Source organism: Polypterus senegalus, chromosome 16 (genome assembly GCF_016835505.1).
Source record: "Polypterus senegalus isolate Bchr_013 chromosome 16, ASM1683550v1, whole genome shotgun sequence".
Lineage (NCBI taxonomy): Eukaryota > Metazoa > Chordata > Cladistia > Polypteriformes > Polypteridae > Polypterus > Polypterus senegalus.
In genome coordinates this window covers 4,360,855-4,376,664 of record NC_053169.1, presented here as the reverse complement: position 1 = coordinate 4,376,664, position 15,810 = coordinate 4,360,855, and the positions used below count along the sequence as shown (strand labels likewise).

Below are 15,810 nucleotides of genomic sequence, written 5' to 3'. Positions count from 1 at the left end.
TATATACTTTGCATTTAAATTTAATTAATTTCTCCATAAAAAAAAGAAGAAGCTGCTGCTGTTTGGATGAGAAAAAATCATTTTGAAAAATCAGTGTTTCTACATGCACCTTGCAGATGCATTTGAGCAGGTCAACCGAACCTATTCACTGTTACAGTACATGCAGCAAGTGCTCTGATGTCATCTCCACCAAGAAAACAAAAATGTAAACGTTATTACTTTACAAATGATTAATGGAAGACATACAAGACAGATCTGATTGTAAAGCACAGCGTGTTCCTGCCTTGTGCCCATAACTAGAACTGACAGGTACATGCAGTCCATGGATGGATGATAAGGGGGTACTCATTCTGAAAGCAGCAGCAAAACTATTTTTTCTTACTTTAAAATATGATCCTTTAATGTTGTGAAGCAGCTGACCTACAACTTGTCTGCTGTGTGGATGAAGCCCAGCGTCAGTATTAAAAATACTGCAGGTTAAGGTCATCATGGCCGCCGTTGAAGAAAGACGAGAGGGGGAACAGGAGATGAAAACTATCAGCAATGTGCACTCCGGACGGCATTCCTCATAATGCTGAAAATAAGGCCCAACCAGGCTACACTTGCTTGCTGTCTAAATTGCAGAACATCTACAACCACCACAGTCAAGGCCGCTTTCTCCACTGGGAAAAATCATTTTTAAAAGAAACTTCTGTATCTATTGGAGTTGTATGCTAAAACAGATCCATTCTACTATATTCAAATACTTATTAGTAACATGCAATATTTTTGTTGCAAATAATTACAACACCACAGCCAATGCCGATAATGTAAAAAAATAATTAACTAATAAACAGATTTAAACTATCCTGCTGCACATTTTCTAATTAAAAGCAACAAAGCAAATCACCTGTGAAGGCAGGACACATTGGATTTTTGGAGCCACTTGGTAATAATTCAAAATAGCTTCTCGGATTTCCTTCAGCTACAAGTTAAAAAGACAACATTACGGTTATGATTTATTAACGCAAGTCATATATCACAATTAATAAAACATTCAAGCAATTTGTACTCACAGAGTACGTTTTCTCTGATGGAACAATGTTGAACTTCAAAAGGGTGCTAAAATCAGAACACAGAATACATTTTCATTATGATGTATTCATTATAAAAGTCAAAAGCATACATTGCATTTACCGCAGCATCTACAACATGCAGCTTCCCTGCTGAATTAACATTAAATTGTAAGCTGCAGATACAAACTAAGACTTCGGCTTTAGATAAAAAAAAACAAAAAGCAGATCTGCTCCAGAGTGCGCACACCTCTAGGTGGCGCTGTCTCTTTTTAACTGAACCAAACACCTCCACACTTGTTCAGTCGAACTTCTGTGATGAATTACTGTGGCCTTAGAAATTTAGCTTCAGTATGCAGATTGTTTTTTCCAGACAGAAAGGTTCTTTCAGTCTTGTTACTTATTGTTTATAACTTAAATTTCAAGTCTGAATACCATAATTGTTGACAGAAAAAAAACAAAAAAGGGTTTTGTTGTCCAAGTAAGCATGTTTAATTTCCACAGAATGTGGCACTGGAGAGAGCAGCGACACGTTGCACGATGGATTAGCTATGCAAGTCAGGAATACTGCAGTGCTCTCTCTCTGTACACATCATAATAATAATAATAATAATAAACATAAACCAATTCAGCATATCACACACCTCCAGTTATGCACACAGTGATACAGCGCTAAAGAAATTCAGTTACGTTTCTCTCCCTTTTAATTCCACTGAGCTCAATGCAGCATCACACACTACCACTGGTTATGGAAATTAAGTAAAAGATTAAAAGAGATCTTATAAATAGAATATTAAAATGGCCTTATCAGCTAATTACACTGAAAATCTCAGCCTGTTAGTTTCATTGCTTTCTATTTCTAAAGTCTATACAGTGAAAAGTCCAAGCAGGCTGCATGAGACAGTATCCTAATGACATATTCATAGGTGGTTTAATGGGAGAAAACAAGCAAACATTTTGGACATCTTGGCAGTGTAAAATATATCTTTACAATTTTTCCCCCAATGAAAATTTCATCATATCCTTACTTATCAAGGTTTATTTCTTTATACATCTCCAGTGATTTGGCAAAGTACTTGTACTGAGTGTTTATTGATTCCAAGTAAGCAGCACAGGTTCCGTGTTTCACCCATTCATGCTTCCTAAAATATCACAAAAAACAACATTAACATAATAGCGGAGTAATATCGGCAAATTGTGAAACAAACAACTGATGCACATGCTTTAAACATTTGGGTTTATGAATCTGTGTCTTTAAAATTTTAACAATATTGTCAAGAATAACGTTCCAAACCAAAACACAGAGAAGTATAAATTTCAGAAGTAACAACACAAGTGAAATAAATATACTGACAAATGACACTCTTCTGTGCGGATGCTGCCCAAACATTGGAGCAGAACAGACTTAAAAGAAGACCAAAATTAAATATGTACTTTTACCACAAAGACCCTTCAAATGCATTGTCCATTTACCTAAGGTAATGAAGTGACTGTAAAGCGGATGTCTAACAATTTCAACTGAGGAGATGAATAAGAAATAGGACGCCTTAATTATTGCCATCTGAATCATTCAGGAGAGCACACACACACAAACACGCAAACCTTCAAATAACCCAGAATACTACAAAGAATAGTTCAAAGAACTGGGACCTGATTAATTGTGGTATATCAACATCTACTTTTAAAAGGCAAAACTGACTGGAGGATTGTCCTTCCAATCCATAATGTATGGAATAATTGAAAACTTTTCCTAACAGATAAACTTCATCCAAAACTCTACAGAGCACTGTGGTTTCACATCTTCTAGAAGGAGCCTTCATGTACAATGCCTTGAGGTAATCTTCATTTTGGATGTTTGTGGATCAGAAACTACCGCAATTTATGAATCCATTTGAAACGACCTTTTTTTTTTTTTTAAAAAATGCTGCATATAGTGAAATCACGGTTTTACATACACTATGTTAATGAAATCTTCTTCACTGTTGGATTTTAGCTTATATTTTTATATCAAAATCTTATACTCAAGATCATATCATATTATACCTGCATTGTTATCACTCTTTAATTTAATATTGTTTCTTTGTATCAGTATACTGCTGCTGGATTATGGGAATTTCCCCTTGGGATTAATAAAGTATCTATCTATCTATCTATCTATTGAAGTTATTAGGTTTTCTTCTCAAGTTATGGCTTTCCCCTACTATCTGTAAAATATTTTTGCAATAATCATCTGTAAAAACTCTGCACATGAACACCAGACATCCATTTAGAGGTCAGAAAGGCAGCAGATCCATGTGCTTTCACACTCACAACACACACACAACACAAGCACATACACCTCACCCTTACTATTAATGCACAATTTACACCTGCATCTACATTAAATATGTCAGTTTACTTTCACAAATTCTCCAAAATAGTTCTACCAAGGACATATGAATTCCCATTTGAAAAAGACAGTAGCCATGTCAATGGCAATTTTGAAGAAAAGTTAAATTAAAACAATAAAACTCATCAGTTTCTGCTGACTGAAAGATATACAGTACCATAGAAGAGTAGAGTTAGGATGCAACAGGTCAGGCCAATATCTCTGCATGTCAGGCAAAAGACCCTAAAAAATAATAATAAGGATTACAATTAACATTTTTTGGACATGTGCATTTATCACAATTTATATTCTATTCCGCCTCATAGTTTGACTCGCTTTGCACGATAGATCGAGCAATAGACACATTGATAGGTGGCACTTTTAAAAACTTGAGATAGGGAGATGTGGATGGAGAACTTTCACAAAGAGCGAGTATTGCGTCACTCTTGAGAGGTCCAGCCTAACAGACAGTTGGAAACTCTTTTCACAAGTCTGATGTGAAAACTGCTCCCTTATAAGATAGATAGAGATAGATAAATAGATACTTTATTAATCCCAAGGGGAAATTCATATAATCCAGCAGCAGTATATGGATATAAAGAAACAATATTAAATTAAATAATAATAAAAATGAAAAGAATTAAAATAAAATTAATGTTCGCATTTACTCCCCTGGGTGGAATTGAAGAGTCGCATAGTGTGGGGGAGGAACGATCTCCTCAGTCTGTCAGTGGAGCAGGACGGTGACAAAAGTCTGTCACTGAAGCTACTCCTCTGTCTGGAGATGACACTGTTCAGTGGATTATTCATGATTGACTAAGACCTGGATCACTGAACTCGCACTAAATTCCCCTTTGGGAGACATATTTTATATATATATATATATATATATATATATATATATATATATATATATATATATATATATATATATATATATATATATAGATATAGATATAGATATAGATATAGATATAGATATATATATATATATATAGTATGTATTGTATATTATATAAAATACCTGGATATTAAAAAAAAAAAAATGAAGAGTAAAATGAAGCATGAAGACAAACTTCGTAAAATGAGTAGAAGCAGAGAGAGGGAGGTGAGAATAATCATCAAGAGCATTCAAAGTACAAGCCCCATGTATGGAAAATGAAAAATCATGTATTCATGTATTAGCAATAAGTACACAGAAAACGTATAAGCATTAAACTTAGTGTGAGCTTTAACACAAATCAGGAATCCCAGGCAAACAGAGTTAAATAAAGGCATACGCCATGTTTCTTTTTTAATTGAGCTCAGTGTGAAACCACCAGTATTTAATAACCCAAAAGGATGGAGAAGGGGGAGAATGATGAATGGAGACAGCCTGAGGTCGGAGAAGGGGGAGCACCTGCCGGTTGAGGGTGGTTAGGAATTAAGGGAAACAAGAAAAAGATAATGAATGGCAAAACATAAAAATATTGGTGGTTTCCGAGAGGGCCCGCAAGAGGTCAGATTAAGCAGCGAATGAGCTGTGTTGAGGGAGGTCAAGATGATAATATTAACTGTAACTTTTGACTTGTCCGGGCCTCAGCTCAGTTTGACTTAATTGGGTCGAGTCCGCGTTATTGGTTATTGCAGTAAAGCTAATTACTCTGTCTGCCTATCCTTCGACTCCTGCAGCCTTCTTTCAAGGTGAGAGCCTCTGCTGCATTTTACTCCCCGACACATGTTGTTAGCCCATCGCACTTCTAGATGTTTTTTTTGAATTCACATAAAACTAAGACAAAAGGGATCTGGAAATTTTTCCAACCTTTTATCTTGGATTTAATTCCAGATTTTTTCACTATACTGGTTTTTATGGCACTCTTCACAGTAAATTCCACCCCATACTGCTTTACATACTGTATGTATATCAACCAAAACACAGTAACCATAGATGAATATAGGAAGGATAAGTGACACTGTAATAAAGTATTTGATTTTGTTGCCAGACTATTACATGCATGAGAATCATCCAGAAGATTCAAATTAAATCCATAAAAGAACTCCCAGAGGACCCACTTATGTCTCCTCCAATATCATAAGAGGATTAACAAGCATTATATGTAGCAGAACAAAACTACTACTGTGGTTGCAAGAATAACGTGGATTGGCTTGACTTTATGCTACATGTGTGTAATATCTGTTTTTGCTGCCTAGAAATATTTTCGATATCACAGACACTTGTGGCCACTAGGGGGCGTCACTGGGCACACAACTACCAGAGACACAGTCCTGTCAATAAAAGGCTTTTTATTTACACAAAGTGTACCTTTTACAGACTTCCTTGTCCAACTGCCCAACTTAAACAGAACATTTCCCTCTGCTATGTGATGTGTTGCGTTCTCCTCCATTCCTCCTAGTTGTGTGTTGCCTGGCCTCTTTCCCGGCTCTGACTCCCCAGATCAAGTGGAGGGCTCTTTTTTAAAGTAAGACCCCAAGAGTACATCTGGTGTACAATCTATTGTCACACTGCGGCTCACCAGATGCTGCCACGCAGAGTACAGGAATTGGGGTGAACGCTCCGCGCATAGCAGGCAGTCATCGACTGTCCTGTCCATTAAGGTTTTCATGGCCATAGTTAAGACTTCTACAGAAGCTTTCTTTTTAAATTTTCCCAGTCTCCCTGCTAAGGTTTAAATATCTGTATCAATTAGGTGAACAAGATTCAGTGACTAGTGGGTTTAAAATTCCCATGAAGTAGTATTCACAAAAAACATTTATTCAAAAGGGTACATTATATTAAGTCAAGCAGATAAAACTTGGAAAATTGCACAGGCTGTAAATGAAGTAGTTAAACGTCTTAGCTAATATATAAGCTTTAAGGTGTGACACTTAGGAAAGCAATACAATAGAAACACAAGCTGGCCTACCTCGATGTTCGTCACGTTGAAGTGCCACGAATGGTTGCACATTCCTCCTTTGTTTGGCCTGCAAAGGTACCACACATTATTTTACTGCATTGTGAAATAAAATACCCAAAAAACGGTACTCAAAGTCAATATTATAATGCATAAGAAAAACTATTTTTATTAATTAGTATACTAAACTAGACATTAGTTTGTTTAAAAACAAATACAGACATCTAGCATTTATAGTCTTATTTAATTCTCTGTGCAGTTTTATCTTGCCAAGTTTGGCGATGATGAACAAGATAAGTTGGGCAAAACAGGCATCCTCAACACTAGAAAGTGTCTCCATTTCCACCTGAGGTGGTGATCTCTGGATATCTTGGGTCTGCCAATAGGACATTCCTGGTTCATCTGCCACTGGAGACACCAAGTCTTAATTTTAGGTATGCTAAACATCTCAGAGGGTCCCGCTGTCTGCAGCCCCAGTTTCTCTAATCAGACGCACAAGCTCCACAGCCTGCTAAAAATGCTCACTTCTGCCTCTTGTATATTCACAATCTAATGTTAAGCAGTGCAAAAGGATATGACCACAGGCGAGGATGGGCATGAAGACTTTAACGGTGTATTCAAGAGGTTTGTCTGGAGATTCAGCTGCCTCTCTAACACCACTGCACAATACAAGGCACACAATATTGCTGGTAAATTTCTAATAGATTTGTGAATTTCATCTGTTTTTACTAAAGGGCAGCAACCATAGCACACCAAATGTAAAAACCCTCTCTTTGGACAGACAGCATGTTCAGTGAGAGCTGCCAAAAGCTGTCAACACCATCTGAACAACAGGAGGCAGCATAGGTATACCTGCTGGCAAATCAGGGGCCAAAGTAGGGCTGCATTACCAAATGACAGTTAAGGGGGAGTTGGAAACTCCTATCACACCACTAAGTGCAAAGATGGCAAACTAAGAACCAGCCAGGGAGGACAAGCCGCTTGATGACTGCTGAAGGTTCAGGAGTGCACAGAGAGCAGTGGATCAGTATCCCTAGGGGATAAGTAGGGTCTGACGCCAAATGCCAGGGCTTGGCAGGGAGGGTCTTTGGTAGGATGTTTAAAGGCACTTTGAAGAAAAGCTGAAGTTAGAAGGGGACTTGAAGGAAGAGTTTACAGCTGGGCCAAACAAAAGCTGTGTGTGAGCGATAGAGCGAGATGGCAAGTGAAGGAGAAGGAGAGAGTGCTCTTGCGGTTCTTGAGTATGGACAACACGGGTTCAGCAGCTGCACATGCAATCCCAGAGTGACAGTCGCTTTTTATTTTACCTGAGGTGGGTTTGTGCCTCATTTTCCAACTGTAGTTATAATAATCGCAAAACTTTTCTTACACTTATGGCCTCCCCGTCATTATTCCTGATGTTCAACGACACTTTGAAAGCATCACCTCCTATTACAGTACTCATATTCCACCATTTGCTAGGGCGGCTGTTACCCCTCACCTGCAGAAAGCAAGCTCCTCTTTTCAGGGGGAAAAAAAATTTGGGAAATGGCGATTTTCAGTCTGACCTCGTCATGCTTGGCTGTGACATTTGAAGTATACTGGATTGGTTTACAATCAAACAGGACAGAGAGACAGAAAAGCCAACATACACAAATAGCCAAGAAACTTCCAAAGTGGATATCTGTCCGTCTTCTTAAATATTCATGATTAGGACTGGAGACCTAACATAACTCTGGAGAAATTCTACCCTCACCTCAAAAGTACTTTATTCACCAAGAATGAGTGCTCTAAAAAATATGTTAACGTAAATGAATGGCATGCAACAGTTACCTCAGGACCCCACACTCTAAAAGCACCACCTGAAAATGTCCCAAGGTGTGCACATTGAGAAGCCTTTCCAATGCCCACAATGTATGTGTAGATTGCACTTGAACTCCGACAAACGCAAAAAAAAAACATTTGTGAAAGGAAAAGAGGCTAACCTGCTGCTCCGTCCAATGTTAAAAAGAGCAGCACTCTCTGTCTGCCAATACGCATACAGTACAGTGCAGTCGTGGCCAAACGTTTTGAGAATGACACAAGTGTTGGTTTTCACAAAGTTTGCTGCTTCAGAGTTTAAGATCTTTTTGTCAGATGTTTCTATGGTGTACTGAAGCAGAATTACAAGCACTTCATAAGTTTCAAAGGCTTTGATTGACAATCACATTCAGTCAATATTTACAGTGGTGGCCCTTCTTTCTCTGCAATTCACCCTGGCATGTCGTCTGTCAATCAACTTCTGGGCCAAATCAAATAAATGCCAAATAAATGCTTGGAATTTGTGGGTTTTTCTTTGTCCACCCGTCTCTTCAGGATTGACCACAAGTTCTCAATGGGATTAAGGTGTGGGGAGTTTCCTGGCCATGGACCCAAAATCTGGAGGTTTTGTTTCCCCGAGCCACTCAGTTCTCGTTTTTGCGTTATGGCCCGGTGCTCCATCATGTTGGTTTTTATTTTCCCTATGGTGGGTTTGTGCCAAACCGTTTATTGGATGCTCTCAGAGGATGTTTTGCTCCCAATCTTTATTCATGGCTGTGTTCTTAGGCCAAATTGTGAGTGAGCCCACTGCCTTGGCTGAGAAGCAACCCCATGTGGCACGAATGGTCTCAGGATGCTTTACTGGCATGACACAGGACTGATGGTAGTGCCGCTCACCTTTTCTTTTTTCCGGATGCCCCAAACAATCAGAAAGGGGATTCATCAGAGAAAATGACTTTACCCCAGTCCTCAGCAGTCCAGTCCCTGTAACTTTTACAGAATATCAGTTTATCCCCGATGGCTTCTTTGCCTGCTCTTCTTGACACCCACCAGGCCATCCTTCAAAAGTCTTTGCCTCCCTCACACCTGCCTGCTGCCATTCTTCAGCCAGCTCTGCCTTGGTGGTGCCCCGATCTTTAGCCATGAATAAAGAATGGGACCAAAACATCCTCAGACAGCAACGTCTCCTAACCATCCAAGAACAGTTTGGTGGTCAACATGATGGAGCACCGGGCCAGAAGGCAAAAGTGAGAACTAAGTGGCTCGGAGAGCAAACTTTGGGGTCCATGGCCAGTAAACCCCTCACACCTTAATCCCATTCAAAACTTGTGGTCAAGAGGCGGGTGTGCAAAGAAAAACCCACAAATTCTGACAAACTCCAAGCATTGATTTTGCAAGAATGGGCTGCCGCCATCAGTCAGGATTTGGCCCAGAAGTTGATTGACAGCCTGCCAGGGTGATTTGCAGAGGTCTTGAAAAAGAAAGAAGCAAATATGGACTCCGTGCATAAACTGAATGTGATTGTCAACAAAAGCCTTGGAAACTTATGAAGTGCTCGTAATTCTACTTCAATATTCCATAGGAACATCTGACAAAAAGATCAAAAAACACTGAAGCAGCAAACTTGGGGAAAATCGATACTTGTGTCATTCTCAAAACTTTTGGCCACTATATATTACAACAACCTACAGTAAAGCGAAGAGATTTGTTAACTTGGGTTCTCCATCAAGATCCAGCATCTTGAGTGTTCTGCAACACATCCCCCCCCGCCCCAAACTCTTATCAAAGAGCTTCACAACCACCTCAGTGATCCATCTCAGCTACAGACATGGACCAAACCTCATCAGATTTTTCCAACAGGGTCTTCTTAGAGGAAGGCAAGGCTCTGGAATTTCCCAAAATGCTCCTTTCACTACTATTCCAGTGGAGACCAATATTTTCCCACTTAAGGATGAGAGCAGATTTACGGTTTCTTTACCACTTTTGTGTGCTGAGCTCCCACTGCACAACAGAAACATTTATGCAAAATATGTGAAGTACGAAGACGAATGATGTGATGTGTTGCGATGCGAGGCACATTCAGGAGTTCAAGAGGGAGATTATTACTTCAATCCAGTGCATTGAGCAGCACACAAGGGAGGCAGCTATGAAGAGAGATGCGGTACGGTGTGAAGTACGGTGTAGTGAACAGTTCACAGGAGACATCCCCACATTATTTCCTCAAACTGATCACGTCTTCACGGGGAGATTATTACAATGATGCAGTGCACAGCGCGGTGTACCAGGGAGGCAGCTATGAAGAGTGATGCAGTGTGAAATGTGGGGCTCCACCTTCACTGATAATTCTCTAAAGTCCAAACTACTGACAGATTTGTAAGATGCCACCAGTGCTTGTGGTCAGCTAATCAGTACAGTTCATCAAATGAGCTCCACATTGAAATAAAAGTACATAACCTGGAGTAGGAGCTTAAAAAATACACTCCAAGAGCTACCTACCAGAAACTACAAATGGTCCAAGCTGTTACGGTGTGCAAGCTACAAACGTTTCCAAGTCTCTAAAAAGTCTCTGGTTCCTGAGGTGATGATGTCAGGTCAACCTTTTTGTTTCAGCAGTTATCTCAGGTTAACGTTGTCTAATTTCTACATTTGGAAACATGTCTGTAGAGTTATTGCTGCATATTCAAAAAATAATTGGGGCTTAAATGGATATAAAGGTTTCATGCATGTTCATATTTCTGTTAATGATTTACAATTGATGTGTCCTTAACATCTCTTTGAAGAAGAATAAAAAGTTAGCTTAGCTCTTCTTCTAATGAGGTCTGTTATCTTGGTTTACAGTGGATTCTGATTCTGCTATAAAAGGTCCATTTATAGGATGCCCTAATTTAGGCATGTCAGGTAATAAATGACATGATGAACTGCAGGCGGCAGAACTTCCAGAACCTACCTTGTGTTTGCCCACCCAACTCCCCAGCACTATTTAACAGAGACACTATACTCGATTTTACTCCAGCCATGTTTATTTTGTTTTTTCTGTCCTCCTTGGCCATAGGACCTTACTTTATTCTTTGTAAATTAGCATTGTCAAATTTTTATTTTTTTTCCTTTCTTCATCTTTTAAAGCACTTTGAGCTACATCATCAATCCATCCATCCATCCATTATCCAACCCGCTGTATCCTAACTACAGGGTCACGGGGGTCTGCTGGAGCCAATCCCAGCCAACGCAGGGTGCAAGGCAGGAAACAAACCCCGGGCAGGGCGCCAGCCCACCGCAGTGGATAAGATATGCTGTATTTAAATAATAGGACACACAATCCTTAAGTGGCCCTTTGAAAGTGTAACAGGGTGAATCCCATCAAGATCAACGTACCACCCAAAAGCTCTCCATAACCCTATAACTGAATAAGGGGGCTCAGAAAATGTATAGCCATAATAAAAACAGGACATTCAATCTGGGTGACCACGTGGCTTACTAAACGACACAATGGAGCAAATCATTAACATCTGTCATGAAAACAACAGATTTTGTGGCTATACATAGAAAATGAGCAACAATTTAAAAAAAAATAAAAAATAAAAAATGTAAGATTCAATTTCAAATAGCACTGTTGGAACAAAGATTAATGATTCAAAAGAATGTGTTAGTGTGTGTGTAGCAAATCAAGTTACAAACACTTACCAGAAGCCATGCAGGGTCCAGTAATTAAACTGATCTGCAGTCTGACAACTCGTCTTTTCCATCTAATCATAAAATGACATTTAATTACACACTTTAAAACAAGTTGTATGCATGGTATAACATTCAGCTGCTTACAAGGACTTGGTTGACTCTTCTGAAATCTGGAGTATTTTAACATTTCTATTTATTTTTTAAACACAGACATAAGAGATATCACATATACTTTTCTTTTGTTTGTTAAATAAATATTTTTGTAACAGTAAGTCAGATTTAAAAAATAACAGTGACAACAGAATGTAGTACAGATAATAGATTTTTATAGCATTTTACGTTATCCTGTAGTTACGAGGGATGTTCAAAAAGTTTCGCCACTTGTATATTTTCGCTGGAAACGGTGTGGTAATTGGGCATTAAAAAGTTGGTACGCCGCTAGGAAAATTGCATTGCAAGCGAAGGTGACTACGTAGAAAAGCGACGTCATTTGTTTTTGAAATTCTTAATAAATAGAGTTAAAAAAAAAAAAAAGCGTGGAAACTTTTTGAACGTCCCTCATATAAAGCAAGGCCAGACAGCAGTCGGCGGACGAAGCAGCTTTCATAGGACACCACATTCCACATCACAGCTCCTTTAATGTCCAGTTGTTCGTCGTTGGTTGTGGAGAGTGTACGGATAATCAGAGTTCACACTTGTAAACGTAACATTTTTGAAAGAAGTCCCCAGAGGAGAGTTACAAACTGCGCTAAAGTCCGCCAGCACCATCCGGAGCAGCTACCGGAATGGGTGTACTTGGAAAGAGCCCCCCTCAAGTATAAAGAGTACGCTAATTGGTAATTGAGGCCCCACAGAGTGCTCCTCTGTTGTAAGACAAACCACCTCTCCTTCTTCACAACAACTTTTATTTCTGTCTCACGTTTTCATACAAATAATATTGCTCGAAGTGCTCTACATGATGAAGAAAGAGAAAAGAGACAAAGTAACAATTAAAAGCAGAGAAGACTAATTAACATAGAATAAAAGTAAAGTCTGATGGCCAGAGAGGACAGAAAAAACAAAAAAAACTTCAGACGGCTGGAGAAAAAATAAAATCTGCAGGGGGTCTGAGGCCATGAGACCACCCAGCCCCCTCTAGGCATTCTACCCAACATACATGATCAGTCCTCAAGTTAAGTGAACTTTTGAAATTTCAGAATTTTGCACAGCTTAGTCTTTATGATACCTTAACCAAAACTGAGTTGATGTCTTTGAATAATTAATTAAGTGTGGAAAATTTCAACAAAATCAGTGCACCGACAGTCAAGTTATTTCAAGTGGACAGACGGACAGAGAAACAGACAGAGAGACGTGAAGAGGGGAGCCGGTGCTGCCATATTTTATGCAAACTTACATGAGAAATATTTTTTGTACACTTTTGTTTTCCTAATTACTCAATAAGTAAAGAAAACACATGATAAACTACGAAGTGCCACAAGAAATGCTTTCAGCAAAATAAAATGATGAGTAAACAAAGTTGGAGGATAGAAAAGCGCATACAGTACAAGACATAAAACCACTAGGCCTGCGTTTGCAGAACCGTGGCTGTGCGTGACTGGCCTTCTGACTCGGCGTTAAAACGGACCACTGAGCCCCCTCAGAGGTTTGTTCTCTCCAGGGATACGGCCAAGTGGGGTTTTTGTTTTCAGCTCCTCCACTGACCAGAGCGCCATGATAATATTAATGGACGTAATGCAAGGATCCGTTTGTGTAAAATAGTTTGGAATTGCTTACTGTGTCTTTACATTATGCACTTAGTACTTTGTAAAGTGTGTTAATTGTATTTTACATGTGAAACGGTTAAAGAAATTTGAGCCTGCAATAAAAAAAACCAACAAGATTTAGGTTAAGTACGCTACTAAAGGTGAAGGCCTTGTTTTAACAACAGGATTGGGCCTCTTAAATTTCTTAATTTGCTCCGAGTCTGACAAACAATACTGAAGGAGAGCGGCCCTAACCGAGTACGACCTTGTTAGACTGAATTATACATTAGGGGCACAAAAATGTCACAATCAGTACAACCAAAGACACAGTTGGTAGTCATGCATCCACTTTCTAACCTGCTCCATCCTGAGGAAGGTCACGGGAGAGCTGGAGACAATCCCAGCAAGGTCAGAGCAGAAGGCAGGAACCACGACAAGACTGGGCACCAGTCCATCTCAGAGCAGACAGATGGCTGGCATTTGATGCATATACGTCAAAAAGTGAATTCAGAGAGTATTCAGACTCCTTCAGTCTTTCACACTTTATTGTGCTGAACATTTCATTTTCACAGTTGAAATCTGCCATTGTGCCCCTCAGTGTAAACTCAATAACCCATAATGACAAAGTGAACACACACTTTCAGATGCTTTGCAAATTAATAAAAAAATCAAAAACTTAGAAAAACCCTTAATTGAGTGCTTGGTAGAAGCCCCTTTGGCAGCCAGTATCAGCTTGGAGTCTGCTTAGTAAGTTTCTGTAAGCTTTGCACAGCTGGATTTGGACAATTTATCTCATTCATCCTGGCAGACCCTCTCAAACTCCATTGGACCAGAAGGGAAGCATCTATAAAAACCGCCACCTTTGGGTCTCTCCATATATGTTCTACTGTATAACAGGGGTCTCCCACTCCAGTCCTCGAGCTCTACTGGGGCTGCAGGTTTTCATTCTGTTTCTTAATCAGTGACCAGTGTTTGCTGTTAATCAAATTCTTTTCCCTTTGTTTCATTTGACTTAATTTTTAATTGCTTCATTTTTTTTTGCTTAAATGGCAACCAACCAGAAATGTGATGTAAAGTCAGTGAGCCATCAGATGAAACTTTTGTTTTAATTTTTTATTTTTTATTACAAACTAACGTCATCAAGAAGAAAAAATAACACAAAATGAGCTAAACATGGTCAAACATAACTATCTGGGTATCTGTGCTCCATTAGCTACAAATCTCTTTACCAGTACAGCTGTCAGACAGTTCATCACTACTAAAATGTAATTCAAATATACGGTGTGTGTATATGTATATATATATATATATATATATATATATATATATATATATATATATATATATATATGTATATATATATGTATATATATATATATGTATATATATATATGTATATATATATATATATATATATATATATATATATATATATATATATATATATATATATATATTTATATTGTGGTCCCTGGCTGGGCTCCCAGGAGGACCAGAGGAGGGCTTGTGCCTCCTCCAGACCACAAGGGGGCATCCGCCCTGGTTATGTTGGGGCCTCGGGTACAGGGCTTGGAAGCCCAGCCCTGTAGGGACCCGTGGCCACTGCCAGGCGGCGCCCCGGTGCCTGTAGAAGTCTGGAGCCCAGCACTTCCGCCACACCAGGAAGTGCTGGGGGGGAAGACGACAGGGGACACCTGAAGGGCTTCCAAGTGCGCAGCCGGCACTTCCGCCACACAGGGGTGTGTCTGCAGGAGATTGCCGGGAAGCAGCTGGAGCCCATCCAGGTTCCCATATAAGGGGCCGCCTCCCTCCAGTCATGGGCAGAAGTCGGGTGGAAGAGGACGGAGCTGGAGGGAGGACTAGAGACAGCCAGGAGAAAGGCAGAGAAACTGTGTGGCTTGGACATTGGGGGAATCAGTGCTGGAGGTACTGGGGTTTGTAGTGCACGTTAAAATTGTAAATAAGTCTTGTAAATAAACGGTGTGTGGTGGAACCATGTTGTCCGTCTGCCTGTGTCCGGGTCCCAGTCCACACTATATATATATATATATATATATATATATATATATATATATATATATATATAAAGGTCTTCAAAGACAGAAGCGGACATTGAAATGTAAATGAACAGTTGTTCGTTTTCCCTCCGACTACATTCAGCATTGCGGTACTTCAGACAAGCTTTCCAGTCTGCAGTACTTCACAGATCTGTTTTTTTTTTTTTCTAGGATCGGCCCATTCATGATTATAAATCTTAGGTTTGCGTGATCATTACTGAAACAGAACGCCATCAGCTACTTGAACTC

At 39.4% G+C, this 15,810-nt stretch overlaps 1 protein-coding gene across 1 annotated transcript in view; it reads right to left on the bottom strand.

The window, feature by feature from the left end:
- Positions 1–15,810, bottom strand: part of rnaset2 (ribonuclease T2) — a 43,413-nt gene that overhangs the window by 6,940 nt on the left and 20,663 nt on the right. Inside the window, exons 4-9 of the mRNA XM_039737868.1 lie at positions 11,772–11,833; positions 6,324–6,381; positions 3,599–3,663; positions 2,081–2,194; positions 1,056–1,101; positions 890–964 (exon numbers count right to left, since the gene is read on the bottom strand). Of these exons, the coding sequence (XP_039593802.1) occupies positions 890–964; positions 1,056–1,101; positions 2,081–2,194; positions 3,599–3,663; positions 6,324–6,381; positions 11,772–11,833 (420 nt within the window). The remainder of the gene's footprint in view (positions 1–889; positions 965–1,055; positions 1,102–2,080; positions 2,195–3,598; positions 3,664–6,323; positions 6,382–11,771; positions 11,834–15,810) is intronic.